This window comes from Aspergillus vadensis (assembly GCF_003184925.1).
Source record: "Aspergillus vadensis CBS 113365 unplaced genomic scaffold BO88scaffold_27, whole genome shotgun sequence".
NCBI lineage: Eukaryota > Fungi > Ascomycota > Eurotiomycetes > Eurotiales > Aspergillaceae > Aspergillus > Aspergillus vadensis.
The window spans coordinates 88,343-107,891 of NW_020292065.1; the positions used below are offsets into that span (position 1 = coordinate 88,343).

Sequence of the window (19,549 nt, forward strand, 5' to 3'; positions counted from 1 at the left end):
CTACGATGTGATGTTTTGATGATGTGATGTATTTTATGCGTTCTATTGAACATCGGGCTCAAATCCCGGACTTTCTATTTTGAACTGTGGTCTATATACACGTCGCTAATAGGGTACAACTCCGGTGAACATGGAGGATATGGACACGTCGGGCTCATTCATGAACCCGAACAACAGGTCCAGGTCCTGATTGAAGTCCTGGAAGCCAGATATCTGATTGGCATGATCCAGTCGCGCAGGACTGAAATCCAGACCCGGGAAGGTCTGAAAGTCTAAGTTGATGTCTACCTGGAAGGGGTCTTGAATAGCCGGGTCACATCCTACACATCATTAGTGGGTTTGAGGTTTCTTGATGTCTGTGCAGTGCTTACCAGTTTGGATGGACATGCCGTTGGCTTCCATGAGCCGGCGAATAATTTTTGATGGCGCGGACACACCACAGTTAGGGATGGCCAGCTCGTCCAGACAACGCAGACACACCGTCAGCGGGGACGATGCCTCTTTCCGACGCGTGCTTTCCCGGATAGCTGGATTGCGCGCGTGGATGGTGCAGGCTACATAGACCGCGTAGCTGAGCATGTAGTTTGCTCGACGCAGCGAGTAGGCTGATCGATAGGCCAGCGCCAGGCTGGTGATGTTGCGAGCAGCGGTGACACAACGCTCCCAAGAGTCCGCGGGCGGGTCATCGGAGCGCAGATGCCCGCTACCCATGAACGGACGATGGAGTAAGATAATGAGGGCGTTGTAGGTAGTTAGCAGGATAATGACATTGGGTGCTACAGTGGCGTGCGGTGACTGGCCATCGTCTGCCCAGGGCTCAAATCGCAGCTCTGCCGGCAATTTACGATACCAAGCTTCCAGGCGACGGTCAATGAGTTCCAGATGCTTGCGCGTCTTGCTTCCAGTGGCACCAGCCATGTAAAAGCGGTCTATAATGCTGGTCATGATCTTGGACAGGGAACATAGCTGCTGAAACACGGTCACGGAGTAGATGCGCGTGGGCACGTGAGAACGAGCAGTACTGTCTGGTTTCAGGGGATCGATGTATGGCATCCACAGCTCGTTCTCTTCAAAGGTATCCATAAAGTCTCGCGACACATGCGCATCACGCAGCTGAATCGTGAATGGACGTCCGAAGTACAAACTCTGGAGTTTATCACAAATAAAGGCCGCCCAAAAGACCCGGCGTCGAACCTCGATATCCTCCGCACTGGCAGCAACCTCCTTGCAATCCAGATGCAGGCCAAGGTCGTATACCATACGCAGGGCGAATCCCGTATAGAGCCAGCCTTTGGAAGTCTGTCCCCGGGCATTGAAGGTACTGCCAAGCATGATCAAACCGGCAATGGTCGGGATGCTCGAATGGGTCAAGAGCGACTGTTCTGCCAGCAATTGATCACAGCGATCGAAGAACCGTTTGCCGGCTGATTCGGGCCGTTGCGGATCTTCCCGCACCTCAACCCGGGTCGAGAACTTGCTCGAACAAGCGAAGACGGCGTTAAGCAGAAAGTCTGAGCAGTAGGGGCCGCCAGTGACGAGGTCACGCATAAAGGCAGGGCGATAGGTCAGCAGAAATGTGTGATGCTGCCGGTTCCAGTGCAGATCGAGCAGATGCAGAGCCAACTCGGACGGTATCCCTCCAATGGTCGGCAGACGTCGCAGATCAGGTTCACGTTGGCGCTGGAGGGCAGCCTCGGCGATAAGCTGGTATCGATCCGGCTCTGCGGCAGGTCGTGAGTTGGCACTGTTGGCTAGGCCCAGGGGACTCCGGGCATGCAACGCCGACGACGGGCCAAAGATGCCGACGGTGCCGCATTCATCGCGGGAGAGAAAGGTGGTGGGATCGTAGTCCTCGTCTTCGGAGGTACTATCATTCAATTCGTCATTGGGCGTACTGTATAAATTTGAGCTATTGTCCGAGGCTTGGGTGGGTTGGGAGACGGGAATGTCGTTGATATTGGCACCGAGGCCGGCCAATGATGCCGGCAATTGCAGGACGCCGTCCTTGACATGGATCGAATCCAGGATAGCAGCTCGAGCAACCGGATCAGCCTTTTTCAGAGCAATGATCACATTTTCCGCCGCACGCCTCTGGCGGTGAGCGGCATTGATGAGAGCTCGCGACGGCCTGGGGCAGCAGCGTCAGCGCAGGCGTGGCAAGATAATTGCAGCCATGGATGGCGAGAGGCATCCAGGTGGGATGAACACCTACCTCTGGCGGGGTGGGTCGACCACATAGACACACTGTCGATCATGACGCTGACAGGAGCCACAGGTGGGCTTCTCGTTGTCACAACGGATCTTGCGGACGCGACAGAATTGACAGGCCCGGGGGGTGGTCGGAGAAGATTGGCGCTTGGGACTCATTTCCGCACATGGCCGACCTTGCTCGGAGAAAAAGGCAGACAGAAGGAGATGAGAGGGGGGTTACGGACAGTAAAGCAGCGTGGCCAGGACGGGCTAATTCAGAGACAGTAGGGAGCCGATAATCTGGGGCAGCCAAGAGGAGCTAGTTGGGGGGCACAGCCAGCATGACGCAGTGACCGATCTGACATCTGCGGGGAAGACCGTGCAGGGGAGGAAATTAAGCGAAGTAATTCCCGAGATACAGAGCTTGGACGTCTATCGAGAATTGGTATTGGATATCCCCGCACTCTATACTCAACAGGGGGTAAATGTTGATGTCGAATTGAGGGCTGCTGCTCAGTCCAGTGTCCTTCCTCTTTGGGACGAGGGGATGCCCCGCTGAGTAATAACCCAAAGCACGCTCTTATTGGCCAGATAGTCACGAGGACGACACCATACAACGCTAGCCTCTTCTAGACTAGATGAACGGAGAATTTCGGTCCGTAAACTCCCGGGATATCAACTGATCACAACATCTCAACCCCGATCCACAATTATCCCCACTCGCCAGACGGTCAGATCCCTGTCGCTTGAGACATCGAAGTGAGGAGGTCACACCGGAGGTAGCACTATGGCCATACTGCGTCTCGATGCAGCTCGCACCAGCATTGCCCGTGTACGCGAGACGCCGCACGGAGGGTTATCCTCCGTCAGAGAGGTCGCGACAGTCCTTTGTACCGCAATGAAAAGGCGTCCATGAGGTCGCTAGGTATTGACGGCCATGCTGTGCGATATGGCGGTTTCGATTCAGGCGGTGATAGTGTGAAGTTGTCACCATGGCTACAACACAACTCCCGGCTACCCAGGATGAGTGTCATCACACCAAGACTATACTAAGCCACATTTACTGATTTTAAGCATTCTTGGTACGCTGCTGATTGGGCCTCACCACCATAGCCAGATACTCCCTTGCCCCCACCCCCGTGATCCCTAACTTTGCTGGAGACTTGGCTCGAGGTGTAGAAGAAAAGACAACTGCGTCTGTCTCCCTTTGAAGCGTTCCCCCACATCCCCGATACCGTCTCAATATCCAATCGAACGCGGCAAGACACGTTGGCTAGGAAATGCCAAGGACCAAAATTCGTCTCATACCACCCCTCGGATGAACATCAGGCAGAGTCTCGGAGGTATATACGCACAGGGTGCTGAAGTCCGCTTGTTGATGTGAAGTTGTTTTTCGACTCGACCAACAACCAGTTGGTGATGGTGCAGGTCGTGTATCAACAAGGAGTGCATTCTACCTGACATGGACGAGAGGTACCTCGTACGACGCCAAGCAATCTTCGACCCGGCCAGTGCGCGTGAAGTCCCAAAGCCCCCAAGCAATACCCTGACGCCATCAACGGAGTTTCAGCCCTGCTAATGGGTTCGCCCACCGGTATTATGCGGCTTGGCCCGGTGGGTTCTACATAGGGGAGTATTATCTACCGCTTAGGAGCTATTTCTCTGAATATGCCCACTCGTTGTTAATCGGAAGGCAAACGAATGACCAAGGAATATCTGGCATTGGAGCAGGTGGGATACAAACAATACATCCTATGGAAAGCATATATCTGGCCATAATTCAATGCTTGGCTGGGACCCCCTCGATTTGTGCCCGGATAGAGTCAGTCACCAACTCTTGCAGGCCTCTCGTCTCCGTCACGCCAATATCTTGGTTATCCCGGCGCTCATACAGTGTGCCCCCCTCCGCCCAGATGCGCCGAAGTGTGTAGACCGTAGCTACGGGGTCCTCCTTCTCCCACGCCTCTTTCTCCAAAGCCCGCAGCTCATCTAGTGAGGTATACTCGACGCTCCACTTGGTACCGGTCTGACGTTCAAACTCGGACAAGGCGTCGGCCGGCGTGGTGGTGAATGAGTTGACTTTGAGTGCGCGGTTGCGAGCGGCCTCCCAGTGGGTGAGGGCATGCACAACAAACTTACCAACGCTATATTCCATTAGCTATATTGAATTAGGAAGATCAATATCAGCCCAGGGGTCACCATACTCTGTACGTGCCGTGACGCTAATTTTGCCATGCTCATCTCCCACGATGACAGCCTTCTTAGCCAACACATCGAAACTGCCTGCCTTGGAATTGCTGGACCGACCCAAGAAAAAAGGAAAATCGGCATAGGGCCCAGTCACCACGTAGGCGTACTCCAGGGTGCTGCGGACCTCTCTAAGAGCTGCACGGACTTTCAGTTTTTGTTGGTGGGGCTTCTCGTGCTGAGAGGCAGGGCTGTATTCAATATCCGTGCCATATTCAGATGGCAGGAAGCGCCTGATATTGGGAGTTTCGTTGGCCAGTTGGATCAGAGGAATTTGAGCTGCGATGGCTCCGCGACCGAGCGCGGAGATGACGGTGTCCACCCCTGGTGTAGCAGATTAGTTTAAGTTGCATATGTAATAACACGGAAGAACACGGCAGTGATGTACCTGCATATGCCTTGAGTACATCCTCGCGATTACCAACATCACCAATCAAGATGTCGACTCCCTTCTGACGCAGGGCATTGAGCTCGTCGGGCTTGCTGCTGATGGTGTTGGGGCTAGTGAAGATGGCGATGCGACCGAAGGAATCCCGGGCGTTGACAATCGCTTCGATAATATACTTGCCAATGGTGCCAGTGGCACCGAACATTAGAAGATTGGACTTATCAGACATCGTGACCGTGTGGTAGAAAGACGGTTCGGATGAAATGTGCTGGTTGATGTGGAAGCTGGCAATTTGGATTTATAATAAAGGCCCGTCCCCGCAGTCCGGCTATCCATGGCAATTCCACCCCGCGGGCTCGGATCGGCGAATCGGCGATTAGAAACCAGATGTGACTTTATCTTATTGTCAGTGCTCGGACGTACGTTAATTGCTATAGTATCATAGATTGTACATAGAAATATTACTGTAGTATTCGCGATTCGCTCCTGGCAGACCTCAGATATTCTATTCTACGTATTTTACTAGTCCTCCATCCAAGCTCCATACCTCTGCGGCGATCGGATTCATAGGAGATAAAGCGATAGGAGAAAAGCACGCAATGATTCCTCGTGGCGACATAAAAAGACGTCATCTAGATACATCCAATTCATGAACTACTGAAACAATCTGGCTGGGTTGTTGACCCACAGGTTCTGCCAGGTTTCCTCATCGGGGATCCATTCACGCAACGTCCGGATATGCCCGGCATCGTCAACCTCCCGGAATCCCTCCACCTCTTCCAACCGCTGCTGGTCAGTCTTGCCTTTGCGTGTCACTCCTAACTGCGTATGAGGCCAATCTGTGCCAAAGATGATGCGATCCGGACCGGCCTGGATCACTGCCTTCGCGATGGGCTCGATGGCCTTCATGCCACTTTCGTGACCGTGGTACAGTCGCTCGAAGCCTGAGACCTTCACCCAGACTCGCTTTTCCCGGATCAGGTCCAGGAACGTGGCAAACTCAGCAGAGTTTTCCTCCCCAGGGAACGTACCCCCAAAATGATCAGCCACCATCTGGATCCGAGGATCCATGTTGCGGATCGTCTCCGCCATGGCAGCCCAGGCACTGACAGGGCAGAAGATGCCAATAGCCCATCCCAACCGAGCCAGCCGGTGGGCCAGAGCTTCCACCTTCTTGATGATGTCGGTGCCACCGCTCTGTTTGCCGTGGCCCCAGGCCATCTCGTGCAAGCGCGCTCCGCGCACTCCAGCGGCATGTAACGCGTCCAGCTGTTCATCGGTGACGGTGAAGGGGTCGATGGTCGCCAGGCCCCGGAGAGTGTAGCCGGGCATCTCTTGCTGCTTGGACAGAGTATCGACCAACGGGGCCGGTGAGGCCCCTTGCATGGAGGCGTGGACGATCACAATGTTCCTGCAGCCCGTGATGACTGTCGGATACTCAGCCATCTGGGCGGCCTGGGGCGTGTACGAGCGTGGCACGGCATAGGGAAATTTCTTGGGATCAAAGACATGAATATGGGTATCCCACGCGTTTTCGGGGACGAGCTCGGCCATGGTAAGTGAGCGGGGAGGGTGATCAGGCCAGACAAATGGTCGGAATAAGACTTATCAACTTGGAGGCAGACGCGAACTCAACTTGCGGTGATTCTGGGCAGCCTAAGCTGAAATGAAGAGACAACGTCTATCCCAAGCGAGATATGCATGCACGACCGACATATATGTTGCTACCAGCTGACTTCGCATGGATGCTTCATTGGTTGGAGCTTGATGCTCCATCTGCCCGTCCCGGACCGGCGCCGCAGCCGTCGTGCGGACTATCGTTGTCCGTCGTGCCATTCTGTTGGATCTCAAGGACAACCAACCCCCGCAGGACGCCTGCTTCTTGGGATTACCCTTGTGGATGGAAACTGGGGAACTGGGGGATCGGCATTTGATCAGACCACGTCGTGGTGGCGACAATTTAGTGGTCATGATCGCGCGATACAGTGAGACTGTCATCAAGGACGAAGGGGAATCGGTTGGTTGATATCAAGCATCTAGGGCTCGATATCGGCGAAGAGCAGGAACACCGATGGGGGCTCAGATGTTTCCGATCGGTCAAAGCTTTCACAGCCGACTTGCATCACTAGATCTGCTCGAACACCGTCATGGTATCTGCACAGTTATGCCGCAATCTTACTGTGCAACCGGTTCGGTGAGCGTCTGCAGCTGGCGATTGGCGAACGATGAGGGGAGATACATGTCAAACCCACCTCGCTAAGGCCAAAACCCAACCAGCTGCTAGACCCTGTCTATTGCGTCTTCCCCCGCACATCTAGGATTCCCCATATGCCAAGATGATGCCAAGTACGGTGTCCCAGATTGAGGTATAAACGTTGCCTCGCTCGAGGGAGGTTTCGATCTTGTCCTCGACCACTCCCTCAAGCTCTCTGTCCACTTTCATCATGAACATCCTTGCCACCCTCGCCGCCCTCCCCAGGGAGATCGCGTCCACGCTGCACATGAAGCCTGTCCAGGCGTTAATCTGGCTGGCTTGTTGGGCGTGCTGGACCCTGGGCTCTCTACAATACTATGCCCTCCCATTTACTCTCAGCACCGTGGCGGAAGCTCTTGACGTTGCTGAGACCAATGTCTCAGAAGCCAATACCACTACTATGCTGTCCCGTGCTGTGGGAGCAGTATTCTTTGGTATCCTGTCTGATCAGTACGGGCGGAAGATTCCCATGCTCATTGACCTTATACTCATGTGCGGCTTCACTATCGCCACGGGGTTCTCGCAGACTTTTCCCCAGCTGATCGGATTCCGGTTTCTCTTTGGTGGGTGTTGCAGATGAGTACTGAAACGGTTGACAGTGACGGTGCTAACTTCCCCAGGGGTTGCCTACGGTGGTACATATGGGTTGTCCATGGCGACGGTGCTGGAAGCAGTGCCGGAAAAATCCCGTGGTGTGGTGGCTGGCTTCACGCAGCAAGGCTTCTCGTCCGGCTATCTCTTTGCATCAGGCTTGCATCTGGCTATGAGTAAGCTGACAGTTTCCCTTTCCTTCGATCACTACTCACCATTTTGAAAGATGGCTACGGTTGGCGCTCTCTTTTCTGGCTTTGCGCCGGCTTGACAGTCCCTATCGCCATCCTTCACGCGGTGACCCCCTATTATAGCGTTGCCTCTCCGGCCACTCAAGACGAAGAACACGCCAACGGACCGGTCCAAGATTCCCGCGCAGCTGTGGGAGGAAATCTTCCGTTCCATAAGAAGCTCGCCTATGTGCTACGCTATCACTACAAGGCCTTCATCTACGCCTGCTGCCTGACCTCCTGTCTGGCTACCATGGGCCACGGCACTATGGATCTCTACCCGACCTTCCTCGTCAGCCAACGCAAGCTGAACATCCTAGAAGAGACATGGGTGACCTGCATTCTCCAGATTGGAGGTATCCTGGGCGGCGTGGTCGGCGGGTTCCTTTCGCACAAAGTGAGCGCCAAATGGGTGGCAGCGATCGCAGGACTGCTTATTGCTCCGTGGTTACCACTATGGACGCTGCCCACGAGATGGGGACTTCTCGCTCTCGGGGCCTTCTTCTTGCAATTTTTCTACGGTGCTGCGATCGGTAACTTGGGAAACTTGTTGCAGCAGTTGTGTCCTCATCCTGGCATCAGAGCTGCCTTTACTGGTGTGGCGTACAACATCGGCAATGCAGTATCGTCGATCGCACCCACGATCGAAACGTCGCTGGGAGAGCGGTTCCCTACTGCTGACGGGTCACCGGATTATGCGAAGACGCAAATGATCCTGGTGGGAATTGTAAGTATACACGGTTACTACGTGTGTCTTGAACTGAGATTTGCTAATAGTAGTGCCATTAGGTTATCTTCTGCTTGGTTTTGACTCTGACGCTCATGCCGCTGAACAGCTTGAACAAGAGCTGGGACCGGGAGGATCCAAATGCTACCGTCCCTGCAACACATGCCGAGATGGAAGTGATCGATAAAACCGATTTCAAGGCACAGGAGGCAGATGCCGAGAGGGGTGGTTCGACTCATGTTGAGGATACCAAGCCTTAATTCATGATATGTTTTTTATGCTCAAGTTTTATGGGGGCTGGCGGATTCGAAATGCTACAAAGTGAAATCTAAAGCACTGCTTCACCGTTCTGAATTTCCTGGAATGATAGACAATCGCACTGTCTGGCCTGATTATTACACTCTCTGGGCCATGCTCTAGAGATAAGACAATACTTTCCTGTCCTGTAGAATAGGAACCGATAGTGAAATGTTGAGGAGCATGAACGAGGGTCGGACCCTGTTCCCGCAACGGAACTTTCACCCTGGTCCCATGCACATGCACTGCATAGTTAGAGAATATTTCGGCGTTGGCTCTTATCTGAATACCAATCGAAGCGCTGCGCTGGATCAGTCCACCCCAAAGGGTCCCTGTGGCAGGAAAAAGAATGAGCCGCGTGGCGGGGAAAATACTTAGGACGGCGACGGATCCATGGATTCACTGCGGCATCGAGGAAAGATCGGCGGCCCGGTGGAGCAACCATGGAACGAGCGATTTGACGGTGTAGAGCATAGGGTTCTATTTGGCCTCTCGAGCTTTATAGGACAGGACAGAATAGCAGATTCCGCCGGATACCGTATCTCCGAGCAACTCCCCGAGTCCTCATCTCCGACCTGCTGGGGATGTCTTCACCCTGCATTAAAAGCTGTTCAGGAAGCAGGGATGGAACTACCATTTTCACCAGAAATTTAGCACCACACTAAAAGATTGTATCTATCCAATGACCATCTCTCAGGAATCCCGACCGCTGCAGGTCCTCATCGTCGGTGCCGGCATTGCGGGGTTGACGGCCGCCATTGCTTTGGGCCAGCAGGGCCATCAAGTTGTGGTACGTCAACTACGTCTATACATGCATCGACTCCTGAAAGATATACTGAGGACTGCAGATCATCGAAAAATCCTCATTCGCCCGGGAGACGGGCGCCGCCATCCATGTGCCTCCCAATTGCACTGCTTTGCTGAACTGGCTGGGCATTGACCCCAAAGACTTTGGTGGCACCTTGTTGGAACAGGTATACCTGGCGGTGCTTGATGTCTGCATACCTACTGACGGTATAGATTCACCGATATGACCATTTCGGAAACTTGAAGTACCTGAAAGACTTTGCCGAAATCCGGCAGAAATGGCAAGCAGTATGTCCTCCATACAAGTCTTGGGACAATTCTCACTAATAAACCAGGAATGGTATCTGGTCCACCGAGTCGACCTGCACAACTACCTCAAGCAGCGCGCCATCCAGACAGCCACTCTCCACATGGGCTGCAAGATCGTTAACATCGATGTTGACAGCCCGCGCCCTTCCGTGACTCTCGACAACGGCGAGAGACATGAAGCGGATCTTCTTCTTGGGGCTGACGGTCTGCGCGTATGTAAATGCATTCATTATTCATTGAGTGTCGACTTACCACATATAGTCCGTCGTCCGTGAGGTGATCGGACAGACGCCGCCTCCTCCATTCCCGGCTGGTAAATCGTGTTTCCGGTGGCTTCTCCCGACAGACAAGTTGCGCCATCTCCCTGCCACCCAGGAGATTGTGCGCGATCCCGGAGTGTTTATCGAATGGGCTGGTGATGATCGCCGACTTGTGGCTTACCCTTGCTCGGACAATACGATGTTCAATCTTTGTGCTTTCCTTCCCACTGCCGAAGCTGGTGATGCCGCTGAAGGTATGCCCTTTGCCGATTGTTGAATTTGAGTGTTGTCGCTAACGGTTACCGCAGGCTGGCAAGCGGTCGGAAACAAGAATGCTCTTGTCACTGGATTCTCCGGGTTTAGTCCCGAAGTCAGGGAGCTCGTCCACGCAGCGGACGAGAATCTCAAGGTCTGGGAGTTGTTCGATATGAAGTCTCTCCCATCGTGGGTGAGAGGATTCTCTGCTCTACTGGGCGACGCAGCACACCCATTCCAGCCTTGTAGGTTCATCATCTTAAGAGGGTCATCGCATAAGCTAACGATAACAGACATGGGTCAAGGAGGTGCCATGGCCATCGAAGACGCGGTATCCCTAGCGGTGCTGCTCCCGGCTGGAACCCCAGTTCACGAGATCCCAGCTCGGTTGGCCCTATACGAGAAAGCAAGACGATCGCGTGTCGACCTGGTCCTGGAGTATACACGCATTAATGGAGTCGATGAGAATGACACGACCGTCAAGCGCATTACAGGTGAGTTTATCCCAACTTGCTGAGGAAGAAAGTCTGACGGTTGCAGCTGCCGAGATGGTCAAATTCATGGGAATATTGTTTTCGCATAACGAGGTGCAAAGCTCGGGAGAGCTACTTGCTTCACATTAGATTTATTACATGATCATTGCTGATCTGGTGCTGACCTACGAGCTCGGCGTTTCAACCACATACTCAATTGGCCACCTCATAAAGCTTTGAAGGAAAGGGTCTTGGAAATGTATTATAGGTGTTGAGTGTGCACAAGACGTGTTAGATAGTTGTACATACCTTACTTCCGTCTGCTAGATAGAATGGATTTACAATTTCTTATTAGCAGTTACATTGATGTTATGGATCTATCGTGTTGCCACCCACCCCCCCGGCGGCATGAACAGCAGTGTTCCCGCAGAAATAAATATATATTTGATTAACAGCTTGACCATTGCCTCTTAATACACGCCAAGGACAACTGAACTTAGCGAAAAGCATACCCAAAGACTCAATATTGCATATGAAAAGCGTCTATTTGCACAGGAAGGGGTGGTTGCGAGAAGCATCATGTTGGAGATCGTCGGATGTGCCAAGCACCTCACAAGAAAATTTTCACGCCTTACCCCAGACAAGCTGCAGGCAGCACCACTCTCCACACTTACCCTTCTAACACCCAGATATCCTAGATCGGCTATTAGAATCATAGAATAACGCTATTTTCCTCCATAATATATACGCTTCAAGGCCCCCAATCAAGCAAGGCCAGACAGCCATCTTTGCAACGATGGCCACAGACACAAAGCCCCTCCGCTTCGCCGATGTAAGCCCAATCAGAACACAATAATGCCCTTCATCCCCACTAACAAGTAGATAGGTAGCGGTAACCTACACGGCCGACCAGTTCCAAGGCATCTACCGCGGCAAACAATACCACCCCTGCGACTTCGGGGAGGTCATCCAGAGGGCCAAAGCCTACAACTGCGAAAAAATGATGTTGACCACCATGAACCTAGAAGGTTTCCACCGCAACCTGGAACTCGTCCGTCAACATCCAGAAACATGCACTCTCACACTAGGCGTGCACCCGTACCATGCAGGAGAGATCTACGCCTCCACCAAGGAATCATCCTATCTCTCCCAGATCCGCGAACTAGGCCAATCCCTCCTCCGCGAGGAGAATTCCCCGCTCGTAGCATTCGGCGAAATCGGTCTGGACTACGAGTATCTCGACCGCGCCGACAAGGAGACGCAGGCTCGAGCATTCAAGGATCAACTCGATCTAGCAGTGGAATTCCAGCTTCCGCTGTTCCTGCATGTTCGGGAATCCTGTGCCGATTTCATCGAGATTATTCGTCCGTATCTACCCCGGCTACCCAAGGGCGGACTGGTTCATTCCTTCACTGGCTCTGTGAGCGAGATGCGGCAATTGACCGATGAGCTGGGACTAGATGTCAGTGTGAATGGGGTATGTTTCCGGACGGAGGAGCAATTGGAGATGGTGAAGGCGATTCCTCTGGAGAAGTTGCAATTGGAGACGGATGCGCCGTGGTGTGAGGTATTGAGTGGGGATGAGAAGATCGCCCGGTTTCTAGAGAAGGCGAGGGAAATGCCACCGGTTCGGAAACATAATAAGTTTATTTTGGGCCAGATGGTGAAGAATAGAAATGAGAGCTGTTTTATGGAGAGGGTGGCGATGGTGGTTGCGGGGGTGAAAGGGATTTCGGTGCAAGAGGTGGCGGATGCAGCGTGGGAGAATAGTGTCAGGATGTTTGGGTTGGGAGTACGGCAGTAGATTATATACAACTGCAGAGAGATGTATTCTGTACATATAACAGATGTGTATATACTAGACAGGCACAACAGTATACACCTTTCCAGCATCTGTCTGTATACCTCCCGTATATCTTTCCCCGTTGACTGTGAAATCCAACCCATCCTGGACACGAATATCTAATATTTTGCCACTCCGCGAAGTGATATTAGCCCCTGTCAGGACACCCTCCGACCATGCCATATCAACGACAAAGTTCCCCCTAGCCACCAAGCCCGATACATGTCCTGTCGGCACAGCGGCCGGAAGCGCCGGCAGCAAATGTACGACCTTGTAGCTCTGCAATAACATTTCCGCAATTCCGGAGGTAAACCCGAAGTTCCCATCAATCTGGAACACCGTATCCGGGCCGGAATCCGTGTTCCATAAGTTCGGACTCGGAAACCTTTGCAGATAGATCTGCGTATGGTTCCAGACCTGGTCGCCGTCAAACAGCCGGGCATACAGGTTCATCGTCCAGGTGCGCGACCAGCCGGTGCTTCCGCTGCCGTGTGCAATGCGCCAATCCAGGAACGCTTTGGCGGCTGTGGCGAGCGTTTCGTTGACGAGTGGGGCCATTTGATCGCCAGGGAACAGACCGAAGATCGGACTCATGTGTCGATGGCCGGGGTCGGATTCTTCGTAGTCCAGTCGCCATTCTAGGATGCGACCGGAGGATCCGATTTGTGGTGGTTTGATCTTTGCGAGATACTTTGCAGCGGTGGTGCAGTCTGTGTTGTTGATGCCCAGCACGTCGCAAGTTTCAATGACAGCCTGGAACAGTTCGTGGAGCAAGGAATTGTCCATCGTCGGGGCAATGTCTATGCCCTCTTCGTTGCCTGCTGTGGTCATACCATCCGGGACAATATATGAGGCCTCCGGGGACAGTGATGGTCCGGTACTAAGGTAGCCCTCAAAGGGGAAGAGATAGCAATAGTAGAATCTCGCAGCACTCTGTAAAAGAGGCCAGATGCGGTCCCGGAGAACAGCCTCATCCCGTGTGAATCGATAATGTTCAATTAGATTAGCCGACAGCCATGCCCCGCCCATAGGCCACATCGTCCAGGTTGTCCCATTATCGACAGGAGCAGCATCGCCCCAGAGGTCGGTGTTGTGGTGAAGGACATACCCGCCGTTGCTGCAGTGGTACATGCTTTCAGCTACATCCAGGCCTCGGTCATGCACGATGTCCAGCAGATCAATAAACGGGGAGAAGGTGTCAGCCAGGTTAGTGACCTCTGCTGGCCAGTAATTCATTTCGAGGTTGATGTCGATAGTGAATCGTCCACCCCAGGCGGGATCGAAGTCCTGGTTCCATAGACCCTGCAGATTGGCCGGTAGGGCCGGTGACTCGGTGGCGCGTGACGAGGCGATCAACGAGTGCCGGCCAAAGTGGAACATGAGGGCAGCTAGCTCAGGGTCGCTGTTAGGATTAGTGCGATAATTTACCAATCGAGTGTCGGTGGGCAGGTTGCCCGCTGAGCCAGAGGAGCCCAGGTTTAGGTCCACTCGCTGCGCCAGAGTTGAATAATCGGCGATCGCATTTTGCTTAACGGTAGAAAAACCCGAGCTCAAGGCAGTGTCGAGCTTTGCTTTTATTTCTGCTTCCCACTTTCCTGGAGTTGTGTAGCGATAGGAAGTTTCGGTATCGATGATAATGTCTATCGTGGACGCATTCTGAATAATAAGATATGTGCCATTGCTCGTAGCCCGCCCTATCCGAGTCAGCATCTCATTTAGATATTATACCCACTTACTACTGACCGTCAGAGACAAATCTGGCCTCGGCCGTGAATTGAATGGGATCGGAAACGTTGTTCGAGTAAGCCCCCAGCGTCAACACCCCGCCATCGTCGGAGACGGCTGCATTATTGGAACTGACATATCGATCTCGAGCCAGCGAAGAAGCCACGTTCAAACTCTCTGGCTGGCTTGACGACAACCGCACAGCAAGGACACCATCCGGATAGCTGGCCACATACTCTCGTCTATCTTCGTCAGCCAATACCCGCTTTATCACACCATAGAAACATACCGATATTGCACATCACGATAAGTATACTCCACCACTGCCGCCCCAGTCCTTAAATCTAGGTATCTGGTGTAATTACTTATCCCGACCTGGTCATGGCCAAAATCCAGGACCAGCGATCCCAGGGCACTGTACGACTGCGGCGAATCCGGAATGCCGACCATATTTGCAAGGGTAGCATCATTCCCCTCGGTCAGGTTCCCCTGTGCCAGAAGCGACCGAACTGGCCAGAGGGCATCATATGAGCGGGGATTGACGCGGTTGATGAACGGACCACTCCAGATGGAATTTTCATTGAGGGTGACATTCTCGGTCGCAGTACCCCAGATGGCGGCGCCCAGTCTGCCATTGCCGATGGGGAGGGTGGAGGTGAAGTTGTTGGCCGGGGTGGTGTACCAAGAGACATGGGAGGCATCAAAGTTGCCCAGAACCAGGGGAATGACTGTTACTAAGGCGGAGTAGAAGGGACGCATCGTTGGAGGCGCATCGGTGCATGTGGGTGGACTATCATCTACAAGTAGGAGACGAAGAATATATAGAATAACCGTGCATTTATCCGAGAGTGTGAATGAGTTACATTGAAGCAAAAACACGATTGCATAGGAATACAGAGGAGTGCAGCCACGGAACTACAGGGAGTGGTGGGATTCCACAAATCAGAGGTGCTCGAGCGGGTGAAGAAGCGCCCTGATCGGCAGGACCATTAGCAGTTGAGCTGCAGCATCATGTTAGCTCATCCCAGATTTATCCGGTTGTCTTCCGGGCTGCACTTGGTGCCGACCGGAGAAGCAAACATTGCTTAGTCTGAGTGACATCTAAATCCAGAGGTGCTCGAAGAAAAGTACGCCACATGGGACATGGTCTTAGATTCAGTACTTTTTTTCATTCGTATTAATTTATTTTCAAGACATGGTCAGAGTGGCTGAAATAAGGAACGTGTTTGCTGAGTCCACCACTGGTATTGTATATCTTCTGCGGGGCTCCGATGCAGGCCAGTTAAAGCAGGGATAGCCTCAGGTACTTTCCTCTTCAACAGGGCCTGAATAAGTATCCGGATTGCTTGTGGCGATGTCTGCCTGTCCTTCCGGTCGGTGTTGTGTTTTCTCGCGCGTGTCGACCCCCAGCCACAACAGGTCGGGACGGCTATAATGGCCACAGGCATCCACAAAGTGCCGGCACGACAAGATTAAATCCAGATCCACATCTGCATACACGAATCCTTCTTCATTAGAGGGCAATGGCTCTGTCAGCCGGCGGCCATCAGGGGCGATGACGGCGGACGCGCCTCCTCCCAGGGTATCCCACGGCGGAGACAAGTTCATCTTCTCGACGCAGCTGGGACCCAGCACGGCGGTCGTGAGCAGAACGAATGATGCCGACTCCAGCGCATATACTTGAGATGCACCCATTCCACCTGGAGCCTATGTCAGCTTTGCGCGGTAGATCTTGGTGATTATAAATGGCATCTCACCTTCCTGCGACATGCCCCAGAGTGACTCGCCCCCCATATGGGGATGTAGAACTGGCCAGGCGGAGACATGGATTTCCTCCCCTTGGATCATGGTGTGATATTTGAGCAGTGGTTGAATGTGTTCCCAGCACGAGAGGGCACCCACTTTACCAATCGGCAGATCGACGACGTTTAGAAGACTCCGCCCGGAAGATTCGCCGAACACGGTGCGTTCCATATGAGTGGGCTTCATCTTGCGCCGACGCATCACGATCTTGCCTGTGGAATCGATTGTGCACTGGCCGATATAGAGGGAGTTGCCATCGCGCTCCGACAAACCCAGGACGACGGTGATCTTGTGCTGGGCAGCGGCATTGCAGATGCGGCGCATGTGCTCCGAGTCATACGAGAGGGAGTTTTTGAGGTAAGTGGTGAACAGGCCCATGTCGACGGGGCGACACCTGCCCAATGGTTAGTACATATACGGTCGCAAAGTAATCATAGGATTAAGGATCATGCGAACCAGATCCATGCTGGATACCCCGGTAGCCAACATTCGGGGAAAGCGATTAGCTGGGCGCCATTGCCTGCCGCCTCGGCGATCAATCGGCAGGTTTTATCGACGGTGGCGTGCAGATCCAGCCAGACGGGTTCGTGTTGGGTGACGGCGACACGGACCTTGTTGGAAGCTGGCATGATTGCTAGTATAAAGTCTGTGCGTAGTATGTGATGATATAAGTTATGAGAGTGAACTGTGCGAGTCAAGCAGGGAGAACACCAGATCTTTTATGTGATGTGTTACTACTAGCAGAGTGCCATTTGATTGCGGCTGAAGTGATCACAAAGCGGAGGTCAAAGCGACCAGCTGACGAGGAGTTGAGCAGCTGAATACGATCGGCAGTGTCAATCTACACAAGACTGGGCTATGAAGGTGAGAAGGCTGTTTGAGGCTCGCCCATGACCATGTGAAAGAACGATTTGGGATTACTTGCTACGTAGTTGTATCTGGACATGGGGATAGGGGGCATTTCATTCTCTTCCATTGGAAACCGCCCCATCCGAGAGACTCCGATTGGCTCGATCGCGAAGAGCAGTGAAGACGAGGTCAAATAATGGATGGGGATGCGGCGCAGCTGCTTTATTAGGGGTTGAGATCCGGTGTAGTGGGAGCAGTGGATCAGTTGAATCTGACAACTATCCACTCTGTTAATGAGCCCCTTGTGGGTTTGAAACGTGGTGCTTTTGCCCGAGTTGACGATGAGATAGATGCTGATTATACTCACGGTCGGGGTTTTGCCTTCTTGGCGATGGTTCCAGCAGAGGCCACGGATCTTACATGGTGCAGTTTCCCCCTCATTACCTGAACCTTGAAGAGTTATCTAACCGAGGAGGCAGAGAGATTACTGCGGAAAGTAATACTGACCACCCCTGTGGTATGTTTATTTTTAGAGAGAGAAGAAATGATGTATCCATTCATAGACGGACGGAAGAAAGACCCCTGCACAAAGGGCCAATCAGATCACGGGATTCTGCGGGATTCTTGGCCCCTTCCAGAATCCCCATCAGAAAAGAAAAATGGACGGAAGGGATGGCAATGACTTATGACATTGTACTACCTCTCAGCCAAAGAACCCTGCCTCAATCCCCGTTCGCCTAGAATGTTCGATGCTGGAGAGAACAGACATTCTCCGAAAATGGTTACTACCTTTCTGCCATGATGGCATGGTTTGAGATCTAGCCAGGGTAGGGCCCAGGTGTCGACGTTAAAATGATTGCAGCGGTGAGATGTGGCGTCCTCCCATACCTAACCGACCTACGAATACTCTGTAGTATAATATACAAAATATAACAGATGTCTCAGGATGGTGCGCTGGACGGCTGCTTGCTGGAGTCGGGGCTTCCCAAGTAGGATGAGACGTTGCAGGATACTGGCAAAAGGATCGAACTTTATTATCCCGGAAATTGAGCAGGACTTAATTCACTCATACTACGTTGCCTGTCGGCCTATATGAACTCCAGCTCATGGTGAAGAGGGGGCACAGAGGCACTCCACAGAGCCCTGCCAGAATGTTGGTTGTGCTACGTAAGACATGCACGATGTCCTGCAACTCACTGCTACATACATACGTGCGAAGGTTCCATTCCCTTGTAAAGCCTTGGTCGAGCGGCCTGGCCCTGGCCATGGTGCCATCTCTCTTCCCCGCCAGGCCAGGTATGCCCAGTTTATGTGCTGCTAAGCAAGTCAATCTGGTTAATTCGTAGTTGTCTACGAGGATCCTCCACGCTGATCGCACGCTACATCGATTGATTCACGGACCAGCCCGCCGCTACAGTACTTTCAAACTGGGTTTGGTGGTAAAAGAAAGGCTTATATAGGCACATCGATCAACGACAACCAGACACAATGAGTCGTACTTTACCTGGAACTTTCTGTTTTTGCTCACAGGTCCAATGACGGGAACTTTGACCCGTAGCATGTATCATTGCGTTGTGATGGATTGTGGGAATGGATAAAGCCCGCGCGAGGGGTGCCGGGTGACCGGAGACTGCGCACTCCAGGAAACTAGGCCACGGTTGCGCCTTGAAAACGGGACATTTGGTTGCAGGATGCACTCCGTGAGTAAACATCCAATCTCAGTACTAGTTTATCCTGCAGTAGCGCGGATTCTGATTAGTGAAAATGGCCGGAGTCCTGCACGAGGCTGACATAAGCGGTGGGAACAGCAACAGCAGCATGAAGAACCCACTAGACCTCCACCAGAGCTGCTCTGGACCATCCCAATCCAACGCAGATACAAGCCTGAGGACAGTCCTAAAACCAGATCCCTGATTTATTGAGAGACAGATCATCCCCGCCTCACCGTGGGAGAGAGGACTGAGGAACGTGCCGCGGCGATCTCTAAGCTTTTGTATCGCCTCAACCCCGCGCCAATCTCAACCTGTTTGAGACGTGCCTGCCCTGTCCAGATGGCAGTGTGGGTGCAGGAAGCCGGTGGCATCATGGAAGCTGGGGGGCTGAGCTGTTGCTTCCAGATCTGGCCGGGTTCTTCTGGACTGTCCTTGTACGTTAACTTCAGCATGCACCATTCACCGCTGCGGCACTATCTGGCGCCGCAAGCTGCTCGCCAAAATGCCATGGCAAGTTTGAGCGATTATGTGAACTTTGAATCCACTGTTTGAGTTACAATAAGCCTTAGCCTAGCGCAATCGGCCCATC

At 52.9% G+C, this 19,549-nt stretch overlaps 8 protein-coding genes across 8 annotated transcripts; 3 read left to right on the plus strand and 5 right to left on the minus strand.

Annotated features, from left to right (window-relative positions):
- Window positions 1-57: 57 nt before the first annotated feature.
- On the minus strand, window positions 58-2,661 carry BO88DRAFT_446535 (nitrogen assimilation transcription factor NirA). Its single transcript, XM_025710294.1, has 3 exons — window positions 2,213-2,661; window positions 372-2,128; window positions 58-320 (listed from the first exon to the last, which is right to left on the minus strand). Exons 1-3 carry the CDS (start codon window positions 2,365-2,367, stop codon window positions 106-108), a joined length of 2,127 nt encoding a protein of 708 aa, XP_025558744.1. The 5' UTR covers window positions 2,368-2,661; the 3' UTR covers window positions 58-105.
- A 1,233-nt stretch (window positions 2,662-3,894) lies between these two features.
- On the minus strand, window positions 3,895-5,100 carry BO88DRAFT_407960 (isoflavone reductase family protein). The gene is made up of 3 exons (XM_025707581.1): window positions 4,826-5,100; window positions 4,395-4,761; window positions 3,895-4,334 (listed from the first exon to the last, which is right to left on the minus strand). The coding sequence occupies exons 1-3, from the start codon at window positions 5,052-5,054 to the stop codon at window positions 3,971-3,973; spliced, it is 960 nt and encodes a 319-aa protein (XP_025558745.1). The 5' UTR covers window positions 5,055-5,100; the 3' UTR covers window positions 3,895-3,970.
- Window positions 5,101-5,346: 246 nt separating this feature from the next.
- BO88DRAFT_471869 (amidohydrolase 2) lies at window positions 5,347-6,611 on the minus strand. The gene has a single exon (XM_025711723.1). It carries the CDS (start codon window positions 6,377-6,379, stop codon window positions 5,480-5,482), a length of 900 nt encoding a protein of 299 aa, XP_025558746.1. The 5' UTR covers window positions 6,380-6,611; the 3' UTR covers window positions 5,347-5,479.
- A 658-nt stretch (window positions 6,612-7,269) lies between these two features.
- BO88DRAFT_446537 (MFS general substrate transporter) lies at window positions 7,270-8,887 on the plus strand (the record flags this gene model as incomplete). Its single annotated transcript, XM_025710295.1, has 4 exons — window positions 7,270-7,642; window positions 7,700-7,846; window positions 7,897-8,627; window positions 8,690-8,887. The coding sequence occupies 4 exons, from the start codon at window positions 7,270-7,272 to the stop codon at window positions 8,885-8,887; spliced, it is 1,449 nt and encodes a 482-aa protein (XP_025558747.1).
- Window positions 8,888-9,606: 719 nt separating this feature from the next.
- On the plus strand, window positions 9,607-11,178 carry BO88DRAFT_349790 (FAD/NAD(P)-binding domain-containing protein; the record flags this gene model as incomplete). Its single annotated transcript, XM_025703470.1, has 8 exons — window positions 9,607-9,714; window positions 9,773-9,898; window positions 9,945-10,019; window positions 10,067-10,252; window positions 10,302-10,554; window positions 10,609-10,800; window positions 10,849-11,049; window positions 11,096-11,178. The coding sequence occupies 8 exons, from the start codon at window positions 9,607-9,609 to the stop codon at window positions 11,176-11,178; spliced, it is 1,224 nt and encodes a 407-aa protein (XP_025558748.1).
- A 318-nt stretch (window positions 11,179-11,496) lies between these two features.
- On the plus strand, window positions 11,497-12,908 carry BO88DRAFT_407961 (TatD family hydrolase). Its single transcript, XM_025707582.1, has 2 exons — window positions 11,497-11,860; window positions 11,915-12,908. The coding sequence occupies exons 1-2, from the start codon at window positions 11,825-11,827 to the stop codon at window positions 12,830-12,832; spliced, it is 954 nt and encodes a 317-aa protein (XP_025558749.1). The 5' UTR covers window positions 11,497-11,824; the 3' UTR covers window positions 12,833-12,908.
- On the minus strand, window positions 12,887-15,355 carry BO88DRAFT_349426 (glycoside hydrolase family 95 protein; the record flags this gene model as incomplete). Its single annotated transcript, XM_025703450.1, has 3 exons — window positions 12,887-14,565; window positions 14,615-14,838; window positions 14,886-15,355. 3 exons carry the CDS (start codon window positions 15,353-15,355, stop codon window positions 12,887-12,889), a joined length of 2,373 nt encoding a protein of 790 aa, XP_025558750.1.
- A 73-nt stretch (window positions 15,356-15,428) lies between these two features.
- BO88DRAFT_446539 (carbon-nitrogen hydrolase family protein) lies at window positions 15,429-17,309 on the minus strand. Its single transcript, XM_025710296.1, has 3 exons — window positions 16,856-17,309; window positions 16,354-16,793; window positions 15,429-16,296 (listed from the first exon to the last, which is right to left on the minus strand). The coding sequence occupies exons 1-3, from the start codon at window positions 17,026-17,028 to the stop codon at window positions 15,896-15,898; spliced, it is 1,014 nt and encodes a 337-aa protein (XP_025558751.1). The 5' UTR covers window positions 17,029-17,309; the 3' UTR covers window positions 15,429-15,895.
- Between the last annotated feature and the right edge of the window lie 2,240 nt (window positions 17,310-19,549).

Excerpts from the sequence above, each read along its gene's own strand:
- BO88DRAFT_446535 (XM_025710294.1), bottom strand. The coding sequence starts at position 2,367 with ATGAGTCCCAAGCGCCAATCTTCTCCGACCACCCCCCGGGCCTGTCAA. Across the intron at positions 2,129-2,212 it reads GTCGACCCACCCCGCCAGAG|GCCGTCGCGAGCTCTCATCA; the intron begins GTAGGTGTTCAT and ends CTGCTGCCCCAG. Across the intron at positions 321-371 it reads CGGCATGTCCATCCAAACTG|GATGTGACCCGGCTATTCAA; the intron begins GTAAGCACTGCA and ends AATGATGTGTAG.
- BO88DRAFT_407960 (XM_025707581.1), bottom strand. The coding sequence starts at position 5,054 with ATGTCTGATAAGTCCAATCTTCTAATGTTCGGTGCCACTGGCACCATT. Across the intron at positions 4,762-4,825 it reads TGTACTCAAGGCATATGCAG|GGGTGGACACCGTCATCTCC; the intron begins GTACATCACTGC and ends CTGCTACACCAG. Across the intron at positions 4,335-4,394 it reads AGCGTCACGGCACGTACAGA|CGTTGGTAAGTTTGTTGTGC; the intron begins GTATGGTGACCC and ends AATGGAATATAG.
- BO88DRAFT_471869 (XM_025711723.1), bottom strand. The coding sequence starts at position 6,379 with ATGGCCGAGCTCGTCCCCGAAAACGCGTGGGATACCCATATTCATGTC.
- BO88DRAFT_407961 (XM_025707582.1), top strand. The coding sequence starts at position 11,825 with ATGGCCACAGACACAAAGCCCCTCCGCTTCGCCGAT. Across the intron at positions 11,861-11,914 it reads AGCCCCTCCGCTTCGCCGAT|GTAGCGGTAACCTACACGGC; the intron begins GTAAGCCCAATC and ends ACAAGTAGATAG.
- BO88DRAFT_446539 (XM_025710296.1), bottom strand. The coding sequence starts at position 17,028 with ATGCCAGCTTCCAACAAGGTCCGTGTCGCCGTCACCCAACACGAACCC. Across the intron at positions 16,794-16,855 it reads GGGTATCCAGCATGGATCTG|GTGTCGCCCCGTCGACATGG; the intron begins GTTCGCATGATC and ends ACCATTGGGCAG. Across the intron at positions 16,297-16,353 it reads CTGGGGCATGTCGCAGGAAG|GTGGAATGGGTGCATCTCAA; the intron begins GTGAGATGCCAT and ends CATAGGCTCCAG.